The sequence below is a fragment of the Chelonoidis abingdonii genome, chromosome 2 (genome assembly GCF_003597395.2).
Source record: "Chelonoidis abingdonii isolate Lonesome George chromosome 2, CheloAbing_2.0, whole genome shotgun sequence".
In the NCBI taxonomy this organism is placed as follows: domain Eukaryota; kingdom Metazoa; phylum Chordata; order Testudines; family Testudinidae; genus Chelonoidis; species Chelonoidis abingdonii.
In genome coordinates, this window is record NC_133770.1 from 236,888,835 (window position 1) to 236,906,372 (window position 17,538).

At 37.9% G+C, this 17,538-nt stretch overlaps 1 protein-coding gene across 2 annotated transcripts in view; it reads left to right on the plus strand.

Moving 5' to 3' along the window:
* Positions 1-9,229, plus strand: part of YTHDF3 (YTH N6-methyladenosine RNA binding protein F3) — a 45,857-nt gene extending 36,628 nt beyond the window's left edge. For both annotated transcript variants that reach the window (XM_075063055.1, XM_032797469.2), the window contains one exon: positions 8,260-9,229. In XM_075063055.1, the coding sequence (XP_074919156.1) occupies positions 8,260-8,283 (24 nt within the window). In that variant the 3' untranslated portion in view covers positions 8,284-9,229. The remainder of the gene's footprint in view (positions 1-8,259) is intronic.
* The last annotated feature ends 8,309 nt before the right edge of the window (positions 9,230-17,538 follow it).

The window sequence follows — 17,538 nt, forward strand, 5'->3', positions numbered from 1 at the left end:
ATAGTAGAAAGCAATAGTCGATGCGGCAGTCAGCCAAATAGTTCCCCAAAAAGACTCAGCAGCATGGAACCGTATGGGAGATACTGGATCTGATCGCTGTTGGAGGAGAAATCATGTTTTCTAATCAGAGCTCTGTTACAGAAGACAAAAGATGCAAAGCAATATGAAGGCAATCACCCAGGACTATGAAAATCAGACCTAGCCACAATGCACAGATTTTTCGCGTGAACAATATCGTAACGGAACACCACAAAGAATCAAGATGGATAGCCACAATGGGGAGGGAAGGAGCTACTGAGGACACCAGCTATGCTCCGAGCCAGTTCCCCTAAGTCTCCAGAAAAGCTATTTGTATTCTTGAGAGGGCTAGAGCTCACTCAATGCCATGAAGGTCAAAAACAATTCACACAACAGGTGTTTCGAACGGTATATGTCCGTACTCAAATTTTTAACACCCCTACACCCCCCGCGAGAAGAAAACACGCGGGAAAAAAACGTTCTTCGATGAGCTACTTTTTTCAAATGTCACCGAACCTCTAGTGGTTTAACTGCATGCTTGCTCATATGGGGTAGGAACAGGCTGTCTAGCAGTGCTGAACACCAGAATCCCCTGGTGGCAAGGCCATAGGTAACATAGAATAAGTAGTGACGATGATGAATCCGTATTCGCTCACCAAAACGTCTGGTGTAATGTGCTACACTGGGCTGGTCTCGCTCCAGTGAAGCATATCGGCCAAAGGGGCGCTCTGGGTAAAAAAATGGGAACTGCACTCACGGTCATTCCGCAGATGATACAAAACGGCTGTAACTTCCTCATCATAGCAACTGGAGGCTAGCTCCCATCCAGCTCTGCGCTAAAGAACTACCCATGCCCTCTGTCATGTACCTGTCCTGCGCTTGGACTCATCAATACAGACCTGGAAAGCTTCCCTCCTCCTCAATTTTAGCTGCACTAAAACGTCAGTGTTTCTTATTCCTGCATGCTTTATTACTACTCACACATAAATGGGGGACACGCCACGGCAGCCAGGAGGGTTGGGGGAGGAGGGAAGCAGAGCAGGCTTGGGTTGTTCGCAGTCCGGCACCCCCTAGAATGGCATGCTCACTCATCAATTTCTGCGGGATATGTTCTAGGCCTACTTGGCACGGAGCAGTCCTGTGCTCTCTGGTTCTCTAGTACACTGGCCCCATATTCTAGGCACGGACCTGACTTATTTTTAGACAAAATCATAAAGAAGGGACAATCACTCACGGAGTCCCTTCCTTTGTTCCTATTCGCTGCCCCCAGGCCCCCGGCCATTCCTAACGACCTCAGCGAGGTCAGCCTCGAGGAGCAACCCATGACACAATCAGCACCGGTAACAGAACGACTGATAACTGTCAGTCTCATACCGCATTTTTACAATGGGCAGCAGGGTCCACGTGCAGATAGGAAAAATGAGTATAGAGGGCGTACTCATGCTAACCGGCATGACAAAGGCAAGTGAATGCTGCTGTGTAGCACTCAGCGCACGTAGCCTGAAGGGCCGTTCTGACAGAGTTCATAGCATCCAGGGTAACACATACGTGACAGTGACAAGGCAAACAAGCTCCATGGTTGCCATGCTCAAGAGCGTCCTGCCAGGGCAATCCAGCGGAAAAAGAGTGCGAATATAATTGTCTGCCGCTCTGATTTCAACGGAGGAAAGGATGAGTGACGACATTTTTACCCAGGAATCACTGCACACTGTTTTGCAAATAATTCTTCCAATGCCGGAGAAACTGCGTGAACTCAATGGCATAGCTACGGGATAGCTACCCACAGCGCAACGCTCCAGCAATGAATCCGATATGGCAATACCAATTTCAGCGCTACTCCCCTTGTCGGGGAGGAGTACAGAAATCGGTTTAAAGAGCTCTTTATAGCAATATAAAGGGCTTTGTTGTGTGGACGGGTGCAGGGTTAAATCCAGTTTAACACTGCTAAATTCGGTTTAAACGTGTAGTGTAGACCAGGCCAAAGGCACAGGGAGCACAGGTGCTGCTGGTATCCTGAAACTGCCCAGGCCCATATGCTGCTAATCTGTTTGCTTCAGTGGTGCTAGCCAAACCTACAATGTAATGGTGTGGGGAAGTATCCTACCATGGAGGAAGAAATAAGACTGTCATCCCTAGAAATCTTTGTGAGTGGATTGAAGAGTGTCTCCATGAATATTTTATTGAAAACTCAGGAGGATACAAGAGATATAAGAATGACCATACTGGGTGAGACCAATGGTCCTTCTAGCCCAGTGTCCTTTCTCTAACAGTGGCCAGTGCCAGTGCCAGATGTTTTTCAAAGGGAGTGAACAGAACAGGGCAGCTTACTGAGTGATCCAACCCCTGTGGTCCAGTCACAGCTTCTGACAGTTGGTGGTTTAGGGACACCTGGAGCATGAGGTTAGGTCCTTAACCATCTTGCCTAATAGTCATTGAAGGACTTAATTTCATGGAGAATATCTTCTTCTTTTTTCAACCCAGTTATATTTTTGGCCTTCACAACATCCCCTGGTAACGAATTCAACAAGTAGGCTGTGCATTAAGTAAAGAAAAACTTCCTTATGTTTGTTTTAAACTTGCTGTCTATTAATTTCATTGTGTGTCCTCTCTTTCTTGTGTTATGTGAAGGGGTAAATAACACTTTCTCTACACTATTCATGATTTTATAGACCTCTATCATATCTTCTCTTAGGTGTCTCTTTTCGAAGATGAACTGTCCCAGTGTTTTTTAATCTCTCCACATATGGAAGCTGATCCATATCCCTTATCATTTTGTTACCCTTCTCTGCACCTTTTCCAATTCTAATATCTCTTATAAGATGAGACAAGAAGAACTGAATACCATAGTGGGCATACCATGGATTTATATAGTGTCATTATCATAATTTTTGTCTATCCCTTTCCTAATGGTTCCTAACATTCTGTTAGCTTATTTGACTGTTGCTGTACATTGAGCAGATGTTTTCAGGGAACTATCCATGATAACTTCAAGATCTTAAAGTGGGTGATACAAAATTGGAGTCTAAATTAGCTGTGTATGGCTGGGATTGTTTTCTGCTGTACATTATTTACACTTAGCAACATTGACTTTTATCTGCCATTTTGTTGCTCAAGTTGCCCAGTATCATGAAATTCCTTTTGTAACTCTTTTCAATCAGGTTTGGACTTAACTACATTGATAAATGATCTGAAGAAAGGGGTAGACAGTGAAGTGGCAAAATTTGCAGACAATGCAAAGTTACTCAATGTGTTGAACAGCACAGGTCCTAATACAGATCCAAGGAGAATCCACTATTTGCCTTTCCATTGTGAAAACTCTCCATTTATTCACATGCTTTGTTTCCTATCTTTTAACTAGTTACTGATCAAGGAGAGGACCTTACCTTTTATCCCATAACTTTTTGCTTTGCTCCAGAGCCTTTGGTGAAGGCCCTTGTTAAAGGCTTTTTGAAAGTTCACGTACAGTATAGATTGGATCACCCGTATCAACATTAAAAAAAAATTAAGCACGAGATTTAAAAAAAATTACAATTATCGCAGTTTTAATTGCACTGTTAAACAATAATAGAATACTATTTATTCAAATATTTTTGGATGTTTCCCCACATTTTCAAATACATTGATTTCAGTTACAACACAGAATACAAAATGTACAGGGCCCACTTTATATTTTTTGGGTATGCAACTGTACAGCGCTGCCGCAGGAGCGCTCCCGTGGCAGCGCTTTGAAGTGCAAGTGTGGCTGTGGCGCCAGCACTGGGAGAGAGCTCTCCCAGCGCTGCAGGTACTCCACCTCCCCGTGGGGATTAGCTTACAGTGCTGGGAGCCATGCTCCCAGCGGTGGGGCAGTATTTACACTGGCGCTTTACAGCGCTGTAACTTGCTGAGCTTAGGGGAGTGTTTTTTCACACCCCTGAGCGAGAAAGTTGCAGCGCTGTAAAGCGCCAGTGTAGCCAAGGCCTTTGTTTACAAATATTTGCACTGGAAAAAAGAAATTGTATTTTTTCAATTCATATTATGCTAGTACAGTAGTTGCAATCTCTTATCATGAAAGTGCAATTTACAAATGTAGGTATTTTTATATATATAACTGCACTCAAAAACAAAACAATATAAAACTTTAGCGCCTATAAGTTCACTCAGTCCTACTTCTTCATTTGCATTTACTGGAGATAATGCTACCCACTACTTATTTACGAAAGTACCCTGTGAATGCCTGTTCTCACTTTCAGGTGACACTGTAAATAATGTTTATGTTTTGTATTTTGTTCATTAGTCAGGTCAGTTTCACTTCCTTGTTCTCTCATACTGAGGCCAGGCGTACACTACAAACTTTTGATTGCATGACTGTTGCCTATGGGTGTGATAAGGGATGATTTATGTCTGAAATAGCTGTCAGCAAAAGCCCCTGGTGTAGATGCTGTTGCACCACTTTGTAGGTTTAGTATACTAATAGAGCTATACTAGCAAAGCCTTTTTTATGTATAGACGTGTTGTGACTGCTTGCATTTCCAACACACTGTGCAGTAAACATTCATATTAAAAAACTAAATACATAGAACCTTGCACAGATACAAAATTTGTATCTGATCCACAAACATAGTCCGTGGATACCAGCAGATTTGCAGGGCTCTAAAAATACAGTCTCACAGTTTCCATTAATAAATTTTACAAATCGTCCATCCTCTTGAACTTTTACGGCTCCTTTTTGGCCTGAACTAATAAAATGTTCTGTTTACATTGCTGTTGCTTTTTGTCAGACTGCTGTCTTAAATTTTTCATCAAAAATTACCCTTTAACTTTTTCCTTCCCTTTCCATTTAAAAAGTGCATTAAAAGTTACATAGCCCATTTCTTTCATTGATTATTTTGATCTCAGACTAGGAAACAGTTTCAAGTTAAACCAGTTACTCATTTTCATGGCTTTGGGTTTTGGAAAAATGGGTGTGTGGGGGGGGGTGGAAACTAAAATAATTCCTTGGTACATCATTGAATTCATAATTCAGAGGATAATTTCCTACAGAGCATTTTTCATCTGGTGATCCTTCAGTTGGTACCTGAATTTAGAAAGAACTGAAATTGCATGAAATATAAGGCAGTATGGAAGAGCTGAACATAAGTTGCTATATTATCAGTTCCACATGTTTGTATATTCTGGATTGATGCATGCATTTCCTAAGCCTGGGTGTTTTCCAGGTTCATCCCCTTAATTTTATTTTGTTAGTATGTGTAGCAAAATCTGCTCACCATGTGGTATATAGCTAGCAGTTATCATGAACCAGCTGTTGCATTCTCATGTAGCTTTAATTCAAATGCTAATTACTCTCCATGTACTGTGGATAAACTCCACCCAAAGCCCAGTAACATCACTGCTTGCAATAAATTCTAAAGTGAAACAGACTGCGTTGTTGTCCCTTGGCAAAGAACTTGAATTGATTGAAGGAGCTTTCTATTATTGAGTGCCAAGGAGAGATTTGGGAAAGATTCCGATCGTCAGAATTTGAGAAGTAAAGAAAAGAATGTAAATGAATGGGAACTGAGGGAGAGTTCAGACTGTACACTGGAATATATTCCTAAGTGAGGATGCTCTCTTCTAATCACGGAAAGCCTGGGATAAAGGTGTTCTATTGTTTGGTCTGTCTTCACTGTTTGAGAGCCAAAATTCTGTCCTGGGAGCTGGATATCCATTTTGATTCCCCTTCCTGCCTGATCGTCCAGATGGGAGAAGGGAATTGATATTAAATGGAATTTTACTTTAAGTAGTTTTTTGGGGGGAGAAAAAACAATATAGTGTACAAATGTATTTCTGTTCTTTCATCTCGTCCTACTAAAGACCATTTCAAACACATTTGAGACACATTCTTCTATGCACTTTATAATGAGATTTCAAAATGTAAAATCTACGAGGCAGCAAAAATGTAAAGTTTGTTTCTCCCTGTGTGCATGTGTGCATGTTCTTTCAGGAATTGAAAATATTCAGGTAGTATGGGCTTGGAGAAGGAGGGTTTTTAAAGACTACATCCTTTTTTGTTTTCTGATGGAATTGAAGACTGATTTTTCTTGAGACTTAGAAATTTGGAAGATGCCTAACTTCAGTCTCTTAAATCAGCTGATATCTTTGGAGTGGCATTACTTTTTAGGTTATTCATTAGAAAAATATTTTTGGAAGTGAAGGACAGTGTCTGATTTTAAGTGTGTTTTGAATCCAGAAGCTATGTATAAAAATTCAAATAAGCATCAGGAAGGTCTCTGTGGTTAATATGTTGGGGGTTGGGTGGGAATGGGAGACACTTTGTAGCAAATATATACTTGAGGTTACTTCCATGAGTTAGCTCTTTCTTCACAACATTTGCAAGTATAATATAAGTATTTCAGAAGTGCAATATTGTTTAAAAACAAACAAAAACCTTTCCTAAATCAAAATCATTTGGTCTTGTGCTCTTTTTCACTGCTTCACATTACAATATTGCATCTTTCAGTGGAGGTCTGTTGACAAAATGTGCATTAGTAGGTTTTTTTTGCATGCCTTTACACAGTGAGAAATGAGGCCAAAGGTCAAGTGTCTTCAGTCACCTGAGAAATGCACCAATGACATACTAATACACATGAATGGTTCATTAATTTCCTATTTTAAAAAACCTTTCCTTTGCAGGCTTTAATGCAATGTACTCTTTTGCTATAAAAAGTTGGTCCTAATAAAATACCTTTCCTACTATTTAAAATAGGCTTGTTTAGATTGTAAGCTCTTTGGGGTAGGTTTTGTATGTAGCATCCAGCACAGTGGGATCCTGATTAATGACTCTTGGAACTATTGTAGTGCAAATAATTTGCACTATCAGAGCAGTGTGAAGCAGGCAATTTGGAGGACAGAATCTGGCCCAATGTATGTAATGGTAGTTGTATTTTGAGTGGTGAGGGTCTAACTGCACCATTGTGAGCTGCTGCAAAGGTGTTGGATCAAAGTACCAAACCTCTTTGTACAGTCCATGGCCTCAGCTATACTCTGAACTTTTAATAAGAACAGCTTTAGTCATATATGGCTACTGTGTACCTTCTTTCTTGTAGTCTGTCTTCCTGGAAGCATTCATTCAGGATCATCTATTTTTTTCGTGACTAATATGAACAGTGAGGAACACTATATATAGCTTCAGCATGTTACATGAGGATCATTCTTCAGATTTAAGAGGTTCTTTATCTCATCCTAGCATTGTGCTACTTTTTTGTTGAATACCAGAAACATGTAGCAAAGTTAGTAAAAATTCTAAAATTAATCTAGTCTTCTCCTTTTAATTGTAATGAAAATTACCTGTGAGTACAGCAGAAGCCTTTCTGTATGTGGACTTTTCCAGAAGAGTATTTAAAATGTTGAAAATACTTTCACTATGCATCACTAAATTACTATACTACATAATGTTTATAAAACATAGTTGTATATGGAAAGACTAAAATGCACAATCACTTCTCTCCCAGTCACCTTTTTGCTTGTTAATAGCAAAAACAATCCCTAAAAAAATAGGGGAGAGGTTTTAACCAACATTCTCTACTGTTGATTCCTTCTTATCTACATTTATTGGTGCATGTGGACCTTAATTATGACAGCTGTTTTCACAGAGGGGTACAATATGTGCAGCAGTAGTGGCACAGAATTCATTCAAAGAACAGTGAAGTTAAGAGACTCACATTGACTTTGAGTTTTGGATAAAAGCTCTAGTGACTGAGTATCACCTCAATAACACTTCCAGATTCCAGAACTGTAGGGAATAAAAAAACTTCAAGGAAACTTAAACTACTAATTAAACACACAGTCCATTTTGCAGACAACTTAGGCAGCAAATTTAAGGTAACTTTTTTTCTTGCTTGAATGCTGAATAGCGCTTTTTTTTTTTTCTTTGACCATTTCATTTAGTGGAATGTCTTTTTAATGGAAGTAAATATTTCTCCAATAGGTGCCTAAATGTAACAGTGGGATGTGTTCCTTTCAACAGCTCATTGTCATTTAAACAGATTTGCCTTTTAATTTCCACTGTACTTTAAAAAAGCTATCCTGAACTAAACATTCCACTTTGCCTGAATACATACAGAACATTGATTTCATTTCCTGTAAAACATGCTGCTTTCTTTAAGGAAGTTGACATGCTTAACAAGTGACATTATTACTGCTCTAATGAGGGGAGAATATCAGAATTTAATGTGAAAATGCTTGTTTTAATTTTATTTCCTCTTTTTTTTTTTTTTTTTGCAGGAGAGAAATAGAAACAAACAATAACTATATGAAGATGTCCTGCTAGAATTACAACACTAATGATGTAGACTCTGGAAATGCCTAATATGTCTAAGAAGACATTATTAAAGCTTTTTTTCTGCTTAAGGTGACATCTTTGAACACTTTAACACGAAATTGACTCTTCTTGTAATGGTTCTCATCAGTGCATCTGCCCTTATACTCTCTCACCAAACACACTTGAGAACTGTAACTTCGTCAAGCACTTTCTGTCCTGAAGCTTTTACCAGTATCTGCCGTCTTTTGTATTTATGCATCCTAGCTAAGTCACAGGAGACGGAAGGAATGCAAGGATTCATTAACTCTTTGAATTTGTTAAATACTAACAATTAACCATTAGAAGTGATTCAATGATGTGAGATTCACATTGCTTCAACTTACTTTTTCTTTGTTGTAGTTTTTTTTTAATTGTCAGTTTTTAGCTATTCAACAGATTAAAAGCAAAATCATGCCATATTTAGTCCTGGAGTAAAACTCAAGTCTAAATGTTCATGTGAAAATTATTGTAGTAAACTTTTAATATGGCAAAGCAACTTTAAGATGCAGTTTAGCCAAATGAAACGTAACATGAAATTATATTAGAATGACATTTCCCTTGTTTCAAACTGTTTGGTGTAAGAGAATATTAATATGCAGCTTGGTGGACAGCACCGGTTAATGCACACTTCTTTATTTTTTCTGTAATATGTATACTGAAAAAAGTGCATTTGTCTGAGGAACTGTTTGTTTGCTACCACTCAATGAATCTCAGTTTTGAGTAAATGTACCTCAGTCTACATCAGACTTTTTATGACCTTTATAACTACATTTAAAACCTTTAATTCCTATTTCTGGGTGTTTGCAAGCCTGACAGATTGCTATCATGGAAGTGAAAATTTACTCCTCTAGGTGATTCACTAGCTAAATAAACATAATTCTTGTTTAGCAAGCAGATACTGTTTTTCAACTTTTTTCCTCCTAATATCACAGTATTCGGGCATTCTCTCTATTCAGAATACTTCTGTAAAAAGACTGATCAGTGGATCAAGTCTGTTCACATCCATGTTTACCTGTTACTGCTTAGAGCTCTTTAACAAAATGTTTAAGATACTGTATTAATCTGAATACTTCTATGCTAAATTTTTAATTTACCCTTTGAAAATTATTTTTTACAATAACCTGATTCTTAGAAACATGAATTTTACCTGATGGAAAAATTTGTATGGTCAAAAATGTCAAGCGGCTGTATGAACTGCATAAAATACTGAACAGTCTGTTCAAATTCCAGAGATGTTCTAAAAAAGGAAACTAGCGCTGTAGAAGACAGATATGTTAAAGCTTAAAATAGCAATACTGCAGATTTGAATGCCTTTGGTGTGTATTATTATCCAACACGTTTACATTATGTTTGGAATCTCTGTTGCATTTACAACAGCTTCTAGTCAGCTGAGTGCTGACATTTGGGGACAAGCACAGCTTTTTTAAATATAGGTTATTTTACTATTTATGCACTACTTTTTTCTCTTCCCCAACACACACACAATGAATGTACAGTGTTCTTTGTCATTGATTTTAAAACATTTTACAGTCCCACAGTGAAGATTTAATTCAATATGCTGGAACATGGAATATAAAGTGTTACGAATACAAATTTTAGCTTATCTTAGTATTCTAAAAGTTCAAAAGGTAATTGCACCAGGCAGTGTAGAGAAGGAAGCCGCTTGACTCGAATGCTGGGGGTACAGGGAGGGGCCAGGAACAAAGGAGGGGGGACAGAAAGGGGCAAGCTGTGTGTGTCTCATGGAATGAAGTGCTAAGGGACTGTGGCAGAAGGGTCTGTAACCAATGAACACAATTACCTTCAGGACCTAGATTTGGGTAGTTGCTATGGAGTTCCTGTATGATGCTAGGGAAGTCACTTAAGACAAAAACTTTTCAGAGGTGGCCTCTAACTGCGTGTGTTAACTTTCGGGTGCTCAAACTGAGACGTGGTCTGATTTGCAGAAGTGCTGAGCATTCACACCTAAAATTGAAATCTATATACTTTTAATATTTTACAGCATTTTCTATATTCAAATACTCTATAAAATCAGATCCTGAGTGGTATTGGACACATGCAAAATTTGTGAGTACTTGACATTTTTGGCCTTTAACTTCTATTCATCATTTCATCTATACAAAGGTAGGATTTTTCATCCCCTATCTCACGAGAGTATTGTTAAAATAAGTTTTCAGATGCAGTAGTGATGAATGCCATAGAAAAGCCCAGGAAGAAAATACTAATTCTGTAGTCAGTGCGGGGTTTGGATGGTGTGCAGTAGGCAAGGCACAAGATCACACACACAATGAGAATGAAATATTGAAATAGTTACCCAGTCAGTGAGCATTTATCCATTCTGTGCACAGGAGCCTGGTAGAAAGTATAGTAAATGATCATGTAACTAAAAGCTGTCGTTATATACACACACATACACACATACACATATACATACATACATACAAGAGGAACACATTAAGTTTGCATGGGTAGCCATAATTCTGCCATTCTTTAGCTATTGAGTGCTGCTTGACTGTAATTTCAGCATTTTTTAATGAGAAATGCATCTTGTCACTTGAATTCTCAGGCTGATGGCCTAACAAAATATGGGCACTATTTTTCTTTGAGGGACTTCTGTACTGGGACAGACTCTCACCTCGTATCACTTAGGCAAATTTCAGCTCTTTAGGTTTCCGCATATCCTTTTTTAACTTACTACATATTTGCATTTAAATGCGTTTGCTCCTTTTAGAGCTAATCTCTTCTTCCTGCTTGATCCTGTAGCACTGACATCATGCTGAATTCATGACTGCAGTTTTTCTAAAATTCATTGGAAAAAGAATCAATCTCAAAGCCCAGGTCAGTGGCACCAAACAAAAAATTGAGATCTTGGTCTAATGCAGATAACTGAAATAATAAAGATAAGACTTGGTGAAAATGTCTCATCTGTAAAGTCCCTTCGTGAGGTTACTTTTTTATAATTGGGAATTTTCATTTCAAATGTTAAAAACAAATGTACCATGTTTCTCTATGTATGGATGCTGGTTGATCTTTCCCAGCAGAAGATTAGTTGAATAAATACTGCCTTGTAAATTCCAATGCAGTGCTAGCTGCCTTATTTTGGTCCTGTTTAGGCTAGGCTTTCAAAGTAATTAGTATCTCTGTAGCAAGAAAGGTGTTTAAATGGTTCTCCAGATGTTGCTGACAGTTTGAAAACCTAATGCAGAACTGCTGGGAGTGAGGGGGGGGGTTGTTTTTTGTTTGTTGAAGCATTAACTTTTTAAAATGGATACTTGATATTGAAGAGGCATTCAGATACCTAACATTGTTCATGGGGGAATGGCTGTTAGAAAAATTTTAGAAAAATAATATAAGCAGTTCCATCATTTCAGCTCATTTTGCTGCCGTTTTCTTTTTAAGGAAATGAGTACCTGTTTCCAGTAACATCTGTGTATTCTTTTGCCATGTAAAGATCCTTCATCTATTTTTCTGATAAAATTAAGGACAAGATTAAGGGAGATTGGTTCATTTTAACTTCATTCATAGCAGAACATGGATGTTTGAATTTTGTTTGTTCCTTCATGTGAATTAGACTGCAGTTAATTAGGTGAGAACTTCTGTTTGGCATGAAGACTCACCATTTGGTCCTTTTTAATCCTTGTGAGGATTTCAATAGAGAGAACCTATTCACCTGGCTGACTATATTTCTATAAATCTGAGAAAATTGAAATAATGTGCTCCCTGATATCAACATTTGCTTTTAGTCTAACATTATTATCAAATTTCAAAAGAGGAAAATTGATAAGAAATTTTAGGTAAATGTTTTTGGCTTCCTTTAAAATTCCTGTATTGCTATACAGGCTGTACATTTCTATACATAACCAAAAATGAGTTTTTACAGCATTAATAAGGAGGGAACTTTGTCTACAATGTCAAATCTCTATCAGATTTCAGCCCTTGAGGATAGTTTGTTTTTCGTACAGAGTATGTAAACGCTGAAACAGATTTATATTGGTGACATGCTACAATGCCTAGCATAATGGGCCCTAATCCACTCTAACATTGGGACAGCAATACATTTTATTAATAACTCACAAGTGTTCATATTTCCAGGATTTGAATTCTCCTCCTCCCAGCCATTAATCACTACTCTAAAGTCAGACAAGAAACTATTTGGATTTCTCCTTCATCCAGTTCCCCTTGTCCCAAACAGAAGCCACTCATGCCACAACCGATCAGAAGCCGCCAGGCTGGAGCTTGAAGCATTTAATTCCAAGAGGATCCCCTCTTTCAGATAATATGTACAAGAGGGGGACAGGAAGAGGCTTCTCATTCTCCCCCTCGTCCCACTTTCAAATAATGGGGACTCCTGAGCAGGAGGGCTCCTCTTCATATCCCTGTCTGCTGCCTTGTTTAGGATCTGATGAGAGAAGCACAACTCTGGCTACATTCATGATGTGTGGTAAGATTACCAGCTCCTCTTTGCATATTCCTTTTGTGGAGAAATCCTGGCAGAATCTTCTTCTTTCCAGATCCACAGAAGCACCTCCTTTTTCCCCCATTACTTGTTTCCTCATAGGTGGGTAGTGAAGCATTCCTGCATAACTTGTGTGTAAGAACTCAGGCTCATGTAAATTACTATACAATGTCCATCTATTTCAACAGGTGCTGCAATGTTTTGATGTAGAAGGTGGGAAGGGATATAATTTCATTAGCATTTTTTAAAAAAGGAAGATGGTGGCTTTTACTATGAGGTTTAGGGACACCTTTTTTCCCTGAAACCCAAATTGGGTATAATTCTAGTTGTCCCTTTTAATATAGATGATGTGAGTAAGTTAATGCTAGAATTAGAGCTTTTAATGTTTACATATCCTCCTTTGTGAGTATCTGCAATTGCAGTCTTTGGCCTGGTGTACACTTAGAATTAGCTAACCCTAGGTACGTTGCTCAGAGTTGTGAAAAATTTCATGCCTTAAGTGCTATAGTTAGTTCAACCAAGACCTCGTTGCAGGTGCAGCTGAGTTGATGGAAGAATTCTTCCACTGACCTAGCTACTTCCTCTTGAAGAGATGGTTTAATGACATCAACAGAAAAAACCCTTCTATTTCATTAGGAAGCTTCTACACTAGGGTGCTATAGTGGCACAGCTATAGGTGTAGACATAGCCTTAATGTTGCATTAGCAGCTTATTTTGTATACTTTCAGCAACATAAATGAAGAGGAGGAGAGAAGACCTGAGTTGCAGCACTGTGGAACTCTGCAACTCAGTTGGTTTTAAATTCACCCACTTGGTAGGCACACTGGCATATTTAAGAAATGTTAACACTTGCAAAACTTTCTGTGCAGTTCTATAGCTCTGTAGGCAATTATACAGTGGGAAACAGTTACTTCACATTGATTGAGCTAATTTAATTGTTTAACTTGGAACTTAAGTGTTTTTCAGATTCACAGCACTCTTCCTCATTGAGGGACAAACTGCCTGTGAAGTGTTATATTTTAATATTGAATTGTCAGTACATAAGTCCTCTTCCTTGTTTGTTTTGAAAATAGCTGCAGGGAATTTCTTTAACTGCTTTTTTTTTTTTAAAACACCTTTTACAAAATTTCAGCCTAAATAGTTCTGAACAAACCAAAATGGGGTTTAGAGGCTGAGTCCATTTACAAACCTTAGCGATTAGCATTTCAGCAAAAGGGCAGGAGAAGGAGGATTTTAGTTTCTAGTTTCCCAACTGTATAAAACATCTGCTTTGCAGACATTATTTGTATATGCTGTTGCTGTTCAATAACATCTGACTATTGCAGCTGTTCTGAGAAGCAGTAACATAGTGATGTTTAGTGTTTTTAGATATGGAAGAAAAAAGGTTGGAATCTCCTAACCACTACAAAATTGTTAAATAAGTTGGTTATAATTCAGATGTTTGTTGTGTTGCATGACTGGAATATGTGTTAAATCAATCCTACTCCTTTAGAAGGCTGTTGCTATTACATTCTTAATGTGATTTTTCTGATTTCAGATTGTCTTGCCAATTTGTTTTCCACAGGCTGAACTCCACAGCTGCTTTCTCATGACACACTCCTTGGGTCTTGTGATTGTGCTGTTTCTTCTGGAAATGTGTAAAATTGTGCATTTAATTTCTTCAAGTTAAAAATTGCGATTAACTTGAATTGTATTCCATTCAGATTTTATGGTAATGCAAGATCTTTAAGTTGTATTAATTTTCCTCCAATGTTTAATATGAAGAAGTTAATGTGATCATGCTGAATGGCTAGCAGAATGATACAGAGAAACTTTTAAGTTCTTGAAATCTATGCTTATTTTAAATATTAATAAATACCTACAGTATCTGACTTTGTAGGTTACTGGTGAGTATTGATAGCTTCTTGGAAAACTGAGTTACAAAATCAAAGGTTGCAACAGGAAGAGGATGAGATGTTGAGATAACAGAGAAAACCAAAAACTATATAGTACAAAGGAAGGGTAATGGAGTGGTATACAGTGAGACACTCTTTTTAATGGTTCAGTAATTCACTTATGGATGCTGGGAATTCCTTCTGAGTAAAGAACTGGTATGGATGATGAGCAGGTATGCAGGTACTTAGTGCCTGTACTCTAAATTCCTAATTTGGTCACTTTTACACTTCAGTTTTACAGCAATTTCTTTCACTTTTAATAAGATATTGTCCCATTTCTTGTGGACTTGAATCAACATCATGCAATTCAGGTTACTTAACGTGCCTCACTCTCTCTGATATTTTTCAAATTAACCTTATTTGTACAAAAGCCTTGATTCTTTGCATTCATCATTTGGCCCTTAATGAGTCTCTAATTTGTATTTGTAGATATCACAGTTTACTAAATTCCTTCATTAAGTCTTGAGGTTAATGATCATTCTAGTATCCCAGGGTTACATTGGTGATATTTACTAGGCATTTATCTGATAAATCAGCTCAGGTACTGAGGGTTGATATTCATCTTAATAGTTAACAAGACCAATATGCTTTCTTGTTTTGAATAGTTCACCGAGACACAATTCTGTCATCGGCTGTGCCTTGTTTAATACTAAATCAATTAAAAATAAGATATTGATGTACACTTGGGCAACTTCTGTTGTATAGTGGTATTTTAAAAAAATTGTAAGCTTATTTGCTAAACTGTAGTTTGAACACACCTTGACTGCATGACAGTGGTGTAAGAATTGCAGGTTTGGGGTAGCTTTCATTATGCTACATTTCTGGGTCTGTTCCTTTTGTTTAAAAAAATACTTATTGTTCTTTTCCCTTTTTAGTTAAACAGTTATCACCCTCATGCATTGTTTATATTAGAGACTCTCTGTTGGACCTTCTTTTGGATGTTGGTAGCTTTCCATAGAGTTAACTTTTTAAAATTGGCACTAATGTTGAATGATAACTTCTGATAACATATACACCCAGTAAATTTATTCCTGTATGCATCTGATCTCCCTCATCTGAAAGGGCACTCATGATTTTTTTAACCTTTTTTGTTTCTCGGCTTATAATTTTTCTCCTCTTTCTTGCAGTTGCACTGATCACACTTGTGCCAAGTAAAAATCAACAATTAGCTGTCAGATTACCAGGTTGGAGCAGGTTGTGGTCCAACAGGAAACAATTCAAGAAGGAAGAAAAACTGATGGAATTTTGTGATCAGTGCACCTGCAAGAAACGGAGAAGTAACCTTTTAAGCCCAGAATAAAAAAAGAAAATTCTCTTCATATGTACCATGCAATGTTTTACTGTGCATTTTGTGGACACAGTTACTTCAGTATGGAACAAAGTTGCTTATAATTCAAGCAATAATAGCTGAACTAAAAGCTACAAAAATAGAGAAGCAGAAAACTAGAATGACTGCTCAGATTGGAAGAGGAAAGATCAGGGTTCTAAGCCTTTTATTTTTTTTTCCATTTTTTTGTTTGCTGTAAATGTGTCTTCCTTCCTCTCCAAGTCCCCCAGCGACAGAAACAAGGCAGGCAGGAGGAAGAGCAAAAATGAAGTGTCCATTATAAAAGATGCAGTTCATGCTACTGTTGTGTCTATTTTCTGTCTAAGCCATTCTTTGAGGGTCTCCTTGTGTTAGAATTTTTTCAAAATGATAACTGTCAATAAGCTTTTGATGAGACACTGCCAATGACTTACAAACTAATCCTAATGGACAGTAGTAATTGGTTACTGTGTAACTGACCTTTTGGGAAATGACCTAAGGCTTGGATTGTCTCTAGGAAAATGAAATACTAGCGCTTGGGAAACAAATACCAGGTATTGCACAGCCTACGTGGAAAGAACTGACAATCAGAGAATCCAACCAACAAGATGCATGCAAAAAAAATGGAATCTTTTTTTTTTTTTTCCCCTCGTCAGTCTTTTAAGGGTCTAACACAGTGCACAAGATTGCTGAGACTTAAGGGACACATGCAACTAGGCCTTTTTATCACAAATCACATGTAACTGGTGTATATCTTTTGGGGATAAAAAGGCCTGTGTGTGTGCACGCGTCCGTCCTCATCCTAATATGTAGTTTGGTGAGATAAATCCTTAAAACTTTTTCAGAATTTCTTGATCAGCCCTCAGATGTTAGCATATAATGTTTTAAGTCCTAACAATTTTTTTTAATATTTCCTTTTCTTTTCCTCTTGAAGCTTGCCTTTTGGACATGTATCCTTTTGCACTCAGTCATTTATGTACCTTGGTTTTCTGTGAGGTGACATCACAAACTCCATGAACACTTAATCACTGGCTGTAATCTGAGTAGTTTGTCTGTTTTTCTCCTCCCCCACACACTGTGCTGGGAGACAATGCCTTTAACGAAGACCATGTAGCAATGTATAAGTAAAAGAGTGTAATAGGAATGCTAATTGTATTTGATTGGTCTACTGATGAGTGATGTCAGCAGCGGCAGGAGCTTAATTATCCCTTGAGTTTTTTCCGTGAAGAACCACTATTAATAGTTCTTAAAAATCAAGAAAAACAGGATGTTTGAGAATAGCAAAAATGGGTGGTGGTATGATGATAGTTTGTCATGTCCCAGGTTGCCTAAAATGAAGCAGTATCTGCTCTCTTCAAAAGAGCAGGAGGAGGACAGCTGCATCTGAGTCAATGATGGAACATACAGAGGGCAATTGCCTTCAGTTCCTAGGGCCAGGGAGGTAACTGAGCTAGTTCTTCAAGCCAATGCAATTTGTTTATGGACTTGAAATGAGTATGTAGCTTTC